Source organism: Porites lutea, chromosome 10, assembly GCF_958299795.1.
Source record: "Porites lutea chromosome 10, jaPorLute2.1, whole genome shotgun sequence".
Lineage (NCBI taxonomy): Eukaryota > Metazoa > Cnidaria > Anthozoa > Scleractinia > Poritidae > Porites > Porites lutea.
Window position 1 is genome coordinate 250,001 of NC_133210.1, and position 10,000 is coordinate 260,000.

Here is a 10,000-nt window from a genome sequence, read left to right on the forward strand (position 1 = left end):
CTGAAGGGGTGCGGGACATGCTAAGCCTTCTGGAAGATCCGTGTGTCCTTTTTTTAACCCATTTTTTGATTTGGTGTTGCCCTCACGAGCAGCCCCAAATAAATATATTTGAAATGACCCACAACATATACGTGTTTACTCACACCACGCAAAGAATAGAAATTTTGGTAAGAGGCATTTACAATTACGAATATTTCTGCCAGTCAAATCCTTGAATTCAAATACTCTGCGAGAAAATAGATTTGATTGTGGGTAGGTTTGGGCAAAACACTACTTTCGATTAATCCATCGTATCGACAGGACATAAGATAGAAACAAAAAAAAATGAGTGCACCAATAAGACAACTGCAGACTGGGTTATAATGGATTATTGACAGCGGCAAATACATTTGACTTGGTACTTCGCTTAGTCCAAACATAAATATATCCTCTATGTAAAGTATTCCCCACTGCAGATTTGCGGTGATGATCTTTTGGACCTATAGACCAAGGGGGCTACTATGCTGACAACAAATAACTAAAAATGAGTGTCTTAATAAGAGATTAACCATGTTCAAAGTTTATTGATGGAGTTTGCTATTCCATGAATGGTGACACGATTTTGCCTTTTATACTTTATAAAATTATAATTCTCTATCATTAATAATTTATGATATTGATATAACTTGTTATTGACATACCTCATGAACTTCGAGAAAATTGATATGAACTGATGTTTTAGTTTAAACCTCGCAGTGAGACTCATACATCAACTGTTTGAAATACTTGTTGAGCAATATTTTAATAGGCATCCAAGTATATGTCTGACAGTGTGGCAATCATGTAGTGTCCTTCTGCTGTTACCGCAATTCATGAGCCTCATAACTGACGTTGTATATGCAAGGTAGAATGTAACACATTGGTAACGACGCATTAAACGGAGTAACGCAAAAGTGACGCAGAAGTAGTGTGTTGACTTTATAGAGAGTATCAGATTAGTATAGTGTATCCTCTCAGCTTTTGAACAACACCGATCAAAGATCAGGGCCTTATTTTTGAATAACAGAAAAACGAGGACGAGAGCGTAGATAAGGAAAAATTTAGAAAACAAGTAAACAATTGTGCAAACTACTTAAAAATATATCGTAATTACAATGATGTTCTTCTAAAAGTAGAGCCCAGAACTGAAATGATTTTCAAAAGATCAATACATAAGGCACCCTCTTTGACAGTAAAGGAGATTTCAATTGATCATGGTGTAGTTTCAGATAGCAATTATTTGAGATTTAGTGTCTGTAGTTTTCGCAGATTCTCATATTATGTATAACTCGTTCGGCTTTTCCCTCTTTATGAGCGGCTGAGTCCTCGCCTCATTTGCTGACATGGAATCATTCACGTTTTTGTACGTGTTTTTTAACGCCCTTCACGTTCCATCACTGGAGTGTTCTTTACTTAGCTCAATCTGGAGCAAGTCTAGGGAACGCTGCACCTATCAAAACAACACCAGCATTATGACAATTGACATCTATGTGTTAAGGGATAGACGTTGAAAAGAAAAGCTAAGGAAGATATAATTGTCCAGGGCAAAATCTACTCAACTATACAGTCATACCAGTTGATGCCTATCGGCAGAGTGCCCAATACAAGGACTAGAGCGTAGTATAATCAAGGTTATCTGGTGTCAACGATCCGACTTGGCATTTTCATTACTACTTAGTTTCGGTAGGGTATGTGCGGCACTCCTCAGATAAAATTAGCCCTAACCTTAACTATACAGTTACATTAGTTTAGGACACCCTGAGAGCAAGTGGCGGTTTGAAGATGCCTGGGTGCCTAAAAGTACTATAAGCTTTGGGATGAAACGTTGAAAAAATGTTTTTGATGGCTTGCAGCGTAAACGCAGAGCAGATGGACAAGCCGCTCTGAATGAATAACAGAACTAAATTGCCAGTTTTACGCCAGTAAATTGTTAAGCAACAACAAATCTTTGTTGGCTTATTAATTAGACGTGTCCCGTCAGATCAGTGATTTGTTCTCTTTTTAGCAAAAAGTCTCGTACAAAGCATATTTCAGTTTCAAAATGACAAACTTGTTTGTCATTCAAGATTTTACTAAGTAGGAAAGACTTCTTCACCATTTCTTTACTTGTAAAACAACAACAACAACAACAACAAAAAGCATTTGGCATGACGGTCACGAGTATACCTGGTCGGTCGGTACGCGTGCGCCAGCTTATGCATAAGAATTATTCTGTCACGCTGCTCTTCTCGACTGAAAAATGCATGAATGGGCTTAACGAATTCCGGAACAAATACCTGATTCATAAGTTGAATTGATGATGTGAGCACGTCTCGCCATCTGAAAGAAAAAGAGAAAAAAAATAAAGAAAAACTTCTGAGGTCTCTAACTTCCTTAACACACCTTTACTAAATAATATCAATTAATACTAAACAGCGAGGTACAGACCGACGCGAGCAACAGTTTTTCGTTGTCAGTTCACGTTGCAACCTTTCTTTCTTCGGCCTCCCTCTTTATCAGGAAACGTGTAGCATCACGAAACAATATTTCTTGAAACTTTCCTCGCCGATTATAAAGTAGTAATTAAAAAAGGAAGACCTTGAAAACTATCTTAATGTACTAGTTATCCCGGCGAGCTGGAAGGAGGGGGGTCATGTCTGATACCTTCTCATCTCCATTTCTTGCGTCTTTTTCTGTTCTTGAAGCAGACTGGACCACTGAGAAGCATCCGCTGGAAGGTCTCTACAGTAAAATCATTAAACATACAGGCTAAGATTATAAATCATAAGAACTGATCCATGGCGTTCGTTAACTTTAAGCGTAGTGAAGCCAATAATAAAAATATTTTTTTGGAAGGGTGTTTTCCCAGTCGTTCAAAAGGTGGATAACGCTATCCGCAGGATAAATCTCTATGCACTAGATAACGCAATTGCTTTTCCTAAAACTTATCCACTGGATAGTGGATTTATTCAGTGGATAGTGCTATCCATCTTTTGAACAACCGGGGCCAGCACTCTGTTTACTCCAGCCGGTGTGTACTTACTTGATAGTTCCGTCCCAGTGTATACCAGTGTAAGTTGCTTGCTCAAGCAGGAGAAGTCTGTACACCAGAAATACGTTAACAACCAGTAATACCCCAAGCCTAAAGACACAAAGTGTAAAGACTAAGCACATGACACTACTCAGTACCGTGTCCAATATCCATTTTATCTTTTTCAGACACAATGTTACTTGAAATCTCCCTGGTCTGATGTAGACATGGTTGTGCAGTAAAAAACAGGCAAAATTTCGCAAAATAATATTCGAAATACAAGGCGGATCAGAGGGGGACAAACTAAGTAAACAATTGATGTGCGTTAAACACTCATTTAGCTACTTCTTTTCAAATAATATAATGAAAAACTTACAGAAATGTTATGCATAATGCCAGGGGGTTTTTCGCCCGAACTCGTGGCACATGAGATCTATGGAGAAGGAAAGAAATTATCAATGTTTGCTGCCTTTCTGACTACATAAATACTACTGGTTTATTAGTGGGTAACACTCCACAAATCCCTGGAATTATGGTTTTACTGTATTTATCAAAAATAGGCACTCAATAAAGTAAGAAATCCTTTTGAACTGGGTATAGGTATAAAGACCCAGGGCACCACCGAGCGACACAATACTGCTGCTGCTGCCGCTGCTACTACTGCTACTGCAGGGGACAGTTACCCGGTAATGAACTAGCATGTCATCATCAAACGAAATTTCATTTCCTTTGTTACTTTTTCATTCTTGACCTACTATAAGGAGTAAAACAGTAAATGCAAAATTTTCAGTAGATACCGTACAACGTACAACCTCTCCTGGATGATTTTTCAGTAGGTGTCTCATATATATGCGATACATCAGGTTCTGTTTACTGTAGTTAGTTCACTGACCTCATTCCCATGACACTTGATATTACTCCTTTTAGCGACAATCTTTGAAGTAGGCTTGTTTTAACATCTACAAAAATGGCATTATATAGAAGAAAAACTCTTTTAAAAAAATGGACACAGCTAGCTAACGTTTTGAAGGAAACGCAGTTTTTGCAGCAAGACAGAAAAACGAAAAACGAAATTTCAACACTTATTATAGCCCAGCACCACAAAGATAGAAATACTAAGCTATATGGGTAACGTAGCACTATTGTAAACGACCAGAACGATTCTTTTACTCTCAGCCTTCATATATTTTACAGAAAAAAGCACTTCGAATCATATTCAACCCCACTGTTTAGATTATTAGCAATTATGAAGTTCTCTGATCTTGTTACATTTCACATTGCACTTTTTATGCATAAATTTCATAACAAGTTATTTCCTTCCTATTTTGATACCTTTTTTAATTCAGTGTTGAATATTCAAAACTACAATACACGAAGTGCAGCAAATCAATTTCGATCAAATCAAACTATGGAATATTTAATATTCGCTTTCAAGGACCAAAGGCATCGAGCTCCCTTGGGAAAGATATAAAGTCAACCCCTTTTAGTAAATTAAAAAAATATATTAAAAAAAGACTTGGTGTGCCAATATTAATGTCACCTTGGTTTCTGATTTCCCTAGAGTAATGCGCTTCTTCCCACTTTTTTCTATGATTTATTTGCTGCTTTAAGTTTGATTTTTCGTTTATTGTATTCAGGATTTCATTCCTAGTATAACTGCTTTTCTCCCTCTTGCTTGTAACATTTGTTTGATTTATTTCTTTTTTCAGTTAGATATGAGTGCATGTTTGTGTTGTATTTGTATGTGTGGTCATTCTGACCCTAATATTGTAATTGATTCTATGTAATTTGGCTTCCTAGACTCGTTAACTCTCTAGATGAGTTATTTCAGGAAGCAAACAACCCTTTTAGCTTGAATTTTTATTTCATGTAAATTTAATTTTTCTTAAGTATAAGGGGTCAATAAAAGTTGTTGGTTTAACGCACCTATCGATGCTTCATTAGTTGGTTCCATGGCTTCATTATTTTTAAGACTACGATTCCTCTTGTGTCTTCTTGTTGGTGACGTTTTTCTTTTCTGTATCCACTGACCCTCTGTGGTTTCTCTTCTCAGACTTTCCGCTAAAACGAAACGGGAATGACTTAACATTCACAATATATAGTTAAGATGAGAACAAGAGGAATGCTTCGAGGACTTACTCAGGACATACCTAGGAACTGGAAATAATCTGCAATACCTTCCACTGCATTCTTCTCTATCATATCTTAAAAAACACAAAATAACACATATCACATATTATTTGGATAACTACAACTGATATCTTTCTAACACAGAACTTAACATCCAGTCACGACTGCCTCATCAACCGCGTTAACCTTCAAGTTTCAGTATTTTACTTTAATAAAGGAGAGACAACCACTACAAGCGAGTGGAATAAAAAACTTACTTCGATAACATGGCCCGCTCAATTAGGACACTTTGTATGGTCCCATTTGCGTCTGTAATAACGTGGTTTTTTGATAATGTACTCCATTCACAAACAAAATATCACCTTTTTGTGTTACCCTTGCTTGCTCTCCTAAGTAACTTTGTTGAAAATGAAATATTGTGCATGGGAAGCCCGGCTCTGCTCAGTCTGTTCAGTGTAATTATCAATTGAAAACAAAGTTCAGACAAAACTTACTTCTCACGAATCCCCAAACTGACTTATGATACTTGACTTCAGCCGTTACTCTACAAGTACAAACAAGGTTGCAGACAAAGAACTGATCTACATCACTCTGAAACAATTCTCATAGTTCTAAGCTGGGGAACATCTCATTCAATTAATGCTTATCATCAAAATTTTGCGCAAAATCGAACAGCGTTTTAGTTTTAGATCCTAGTTTGGGCTTTTGACTCGTGTGCGCCTTTACCTGTTACCTTACCTAATTCTCCTCCTGAAACATTTTTACAAGGCTGGTACTATGTTTCCCTTCTCTACAAAAATCAACTATTACTGTAAAATCAACTAGGTCAAATAATGAAGTATCTGTTTAACTCTCGACTATTATATCATATGGATATTCTTCGAAGATCTTTGAAACATGTTAAGGTTTCTAGAGAAAATCAAATTTTGACTCTTTTAACGGTGGTAAATCTACCACGTTTGTACAACCGCACCAATCGACACTACCAAGTATGTTTACAGTCTGATAGTAAAATGTAAAGCTAATTAATACCTTAATCTACTAGTGGTGACTGAAGCGCGTGTAATACAGTATCTACTGGTGATACTAAAACTGTCTCCATAAGGGATTCCTTCATTGTTCACCTAAAAAGAAAAATCCCAGTTGAATCTATGATCATGGTGCACGTAACAATGTATTTTCAAACAGAAATGAATACAAATCATTAATTTTATTCTAAAGCAACAATCAGCAGTACAGTCAGAAGACGACATTACTCGCCTCTGAAGAGTGTTTCAGCGTAAACGGAGATAGAGCGCTTGTAACCTCGAAACGATAAAGCGCAAACAACCGAAAACAGCAATTAACCGAAGGAAACCTATTTTTGGGACGTAGACACAAACGTTTCATAAGCAAACCCGCACAGCTTTTACTTGGTGGTAAGGGAAAATTGAGAAAGACAAAAGAATCGCCCTGTAACGTGAAAACAATTTCCTCAAGCAGCACTGATGTAAAAGAACTAAGCCCTCATTGACGCCAGCACAAAGCTGGCGGATAAATATCTACTTTCTCGAAGGGATGTTGCACAATCAAATGGGCAATAGTAAGAGTTTTACTAGCTGCATACCTCTGAATGAACCATGTAGATTTTGCCAGGAACACTTCCTTGAAAACAGTGCTTCCAAGAAAACAAAAGAAAAAGTAAGTTTATTAAAATATTACGACTAACTTGCATGATGACTAAGTATCGTTGCGTTATGTTACCTGTTTCTCGGTTGTAGCTGAGTGCTTTGGTCCAATAGCGTGATTAAGAGAGACCGTGTATCTGATGGTTCTTTTCTGACCATCTTCTGTCGTCATCCATGGATTAAACACCAGATCTACACGGGGATGCGGGAAGGAAAACAATGCGAAGAAAAGAGAGTCAGAAAATAAGCATGACCTGGGTTGTTTGTCAGGTTTTCTTTAAAACAAATAATTTCTCACCTTTTGTTTTCCTTGCCTTCTGTACTCTTTTGTAGAAATCAGACTCTGTAAAGAGGTACTCATAAAGGGTATCCACACTAACGGGAAACTCCTAACAATTAGAAAAATATTTAATTAACATAAACTTATCGCCGGCTGTAGTTCGATACAGGTGTGACCTGCACCTAGCACTTACTTAATTGGCCGACGTAAAAGAAGTTAAAAAACAACTCATTGGAGAAGTAAAACTACCTAATCAAAAATCACAATAGAGATCGCTGCGCTTGGCAATGCCGAAAAGACAGAACACAAAACAGATTTACTATGTACAGGAACCAAACAAATAACTTACAAGTAAGATGTGACTGATCACAAACCTGATTTACATACTCCTTGCTAAGGTGGTCATCACAAACACAAGTGACTGGAGCTACAGGAAGAAAAAAATACCATTAAAAGATACCATTAAAGTCTCTTATAATCATCTTCAGCATTATTAAGAAATATTCAATTTTGAGTTTCTAATTGAATGTTTACTTCTTCAAAAGATGTCAATTATAATCGGGTATACTAAAAAATAGAGAACAGAGGAAACACCATGCATAAAAGTAGTATAAAACGGTACGATAATAATTGAAAGGGCTCCATGCACCAAAAGAACGTTCTTTAACCCTAATTTAACGACATTTTGTGGTGCCAGTGAATAAAGGGTTTAAAATAAATGTACAACGTAAAGGAACAAATGCAAACTGTGTAAATACAGTTGCAGATGAGGCTCCCAAATAGGTTTTTTCGGGATTTGGAAATTCGCCTTATATGAAGTCACTATTAGGGACTACAGGAAAAGGTGGGCGAGATTCAGGATTGCAAATATGAATGGGAAGCTGGATATGGCAAAGTGGTATTAGGGAAACGCTGTTGACAATAGAACCGAAGAAAAAATCTCGTTTAAACTTAACGACGGGTAATCAACAGGGACCGCGGAGCAAGGTGAAAAGTGGGAGGGCTGACAATTGAAAATAATTTTTTCATATTGAAAATCGAAAAAAGGAATAAAATCATAGCATTTGATTTGTTTCTGTCGCGTGACTTTGCATACTTTATCCAGTATTTGTTGCTCTTTATAGGTCGGCATCAGTGAAGATACCGAAATTCTTCATACGATTTTCATTCCGTCCAGCAAATGTGTTTGCGATCTGAATCACGTCCAAGCTTTCCGTTAATTTCTCATGACAATTAATACTGTAAAGTTGCTGAATCGCTGCTGTTTCATGTTCGATCTCAGCCATGTCTTTCAGATTCAATGCAAGAAAAGACGCGATTAAAATTTTAGTATAGAAAATACTACACTGAAGTGATCTGAAAAATTTCTAACTATGGCCGTTCACTGTTCAAGTAATGTAATTCTTCTTGCCATCGAATATTTCATTGATTCGAAAGGAGAAAGACAAAATGTAAAACTTTTATCAACTCAAAACAACTACTCACCTTCGTTTGGCTTGAAAAAGCTAGTAAGTTTCTTCATTTCGCCTGATAAAACTGATAAAAAACTCTGCCGGAGCTGGAAGTACAAAACGCGCTGCCGAACGAAGAGAAGGGGTGGCCAAGGCATGGCGTTTGACAGGAGCCCATAACCCGGAGCGTCTAACTTCCATACTGCTCCTATGCAACGGCGTTTTCACAAGTAGGTTTATTTTTAGATAAGCCTTTCCCGTGAATTGCTTTCGAAAAGCCAATCACAAGCACGTGCATCATCAATAATAAACTTTTAACACGCAACCAGGACAACTCCTTCACATTGAAAAAAAAAGCGTGGCGGATGCACGTGAGGAATCTTGAGAGGATTCTTCTGACAGTACTTCAAGCGACAATTTCAGTATTTACAATGAAACTAGCAGTTCAGTGGAAGATCTGCAAAACGTAGAAGAGCCTGGGACGTCTACTTCATCGGCGATAACGCATAATACACGGAAAAAGGGAAATCGAAATCATCTTCGAAACAGCCGACTGTGAAAAGGTCCAAGCGACAACAGTCATTTTTCGCAGGAAAAGCTTATCTAAAAATAAACTCACTTGTAAAAACGCCGTTGCACGAATTTATGGCAGTTACACGCTCCAGGTTATGGGCTCCTGCGTTTGATCAAGGGGCAAGTCGGCCCCAGGGCACAATTACCGCGAAAAGCACAGGAGCCCCACAAAATGCCTGGCGTTTGAAATTAAAGAAAATACAGAGAATATAGCAGAATATAGACGGAAAAAAACTTGTTTCAAGTCGTTTTTTAATTTTAATTATTTTTCTTTTTAGCGCAAAAAGTGGGGGCGGGGACGCAAAAAAGTGGTGGGGCCGCGGCCCTACCAGCCCCTCCCCCTCCGCGGTCCCTGATCAATGCCAACATTTTCATTGTCCCAGTCACGTGATTATTCTGAAAGTGAGAAAGATGTTTATTCAGTCGGAAGTGACACAGAGGGCTCAGAAGAAAAAAAATTGTGTCCCTTTCTTGATCCCTTTTTTTCTGTCGCTGGTTATTCTATCATGCGGAATCTGAAACCTCAACGGAGCACTTTTTAGAACGGTCACTATTTTTGCAATCGGGATTTGTCAGTAATAACTGTCAGAATTACATTTTGTTCAGGATGATGAGATTGAAAACACTGCTGGGGAACCACTTAATTCAGACAGGTTGTCAATAACAAGCTAAGAAACATTCTCTCCGAAAAGGTACTTTTCCCAAGTAAAATTGATAATCACCAAGTGAGTCTTTTGTAGAAGTAGAACATGATACGTTTTTTGCATCAAATGGAAACTCGGACAAAATCCGAGCCCTGCTTGCTCGCCATCGAGTCTCCAGTAGCTTAGTGGTTAGAACATCCGGCTAGATCACGGAGGGTTGTCGGTTC

At 37.8% G+C, this 10,000-nt stretch overlaps 1 protein-coding gene across 1 annotated transcript in view; it reads right to left on the bottom strand.

Moving 5' to 3' along the window:
* Nucleotides 1-530: 530 nt before the first annotated feature.
* LOC140950211 (protein Aster-B-like) overlaps nucleotides 531-10,000 on the bottom strand; it is a 20,893-nt gene continuing 11,423 nt past the window's right edge. The window contains exons 12-25 of the mRNA XM_073399413.1: nucleotides 7,480-7,532; nucleotides 7,124-7,214; nucleotides 6,902-7,017; nucleotides 6,765-6,815; nucleotides 6,191-6,282; nucleotides 5,653-5,702; nucleotides 5,179-5,232; nucleotides 4,955-5,089; nucleotides 3,921-3,987; nucleotides 3,405-3,461; nucleotides 3,041-3,139; nucleotides 2,662-2,739; nucleotides 2,295-2,337; nucleotides 531-1,468 (exon numbers count right to left, since the gene is read on the bottom strand). Of these exons, the coding sequence (XP_073255514.1) occupies nucleotides 1,403-1,468; nucleotides 2,295-2,337; nucleotides 2,662-2,739; nucleotides 3,041-3,139; nucleotides 3,405-3,461; nucleotides 3,921-3,987; nucleotides 4,955-5,089; nucleotides 5,179-5,232; nucleotides 5,653-5,702; nucleotides 6,191-6,282; nucleotides 6,765-6,815; nucleotides 6,902-7,017; nucleotides 7,124-7,214; nucleotides 7,480-7,532 (1,052 nt within the window). The 3' untranslated portion in view covers nucleotides 531-1,402. The remainder of the gene's footprint in view (nucleotides 1,469-2,294; nucleotides 2,338-2,661; nucleotides 2,740-3,040; nucleotides 3,140-3,404; nucleotides 3,462-3,920; nucleotides 3,988-4,954; nucleotides 5,090-5,178; nucleotides 5,233-5,652; nucleotides 5,703-6,190; nucleotides 6,283-6,764; nucleotides 6,816-6,901; nucleotides 7,018-7,123; nucleotides 7,215-7,479; nucleotides 7,533-10,000) is intronic.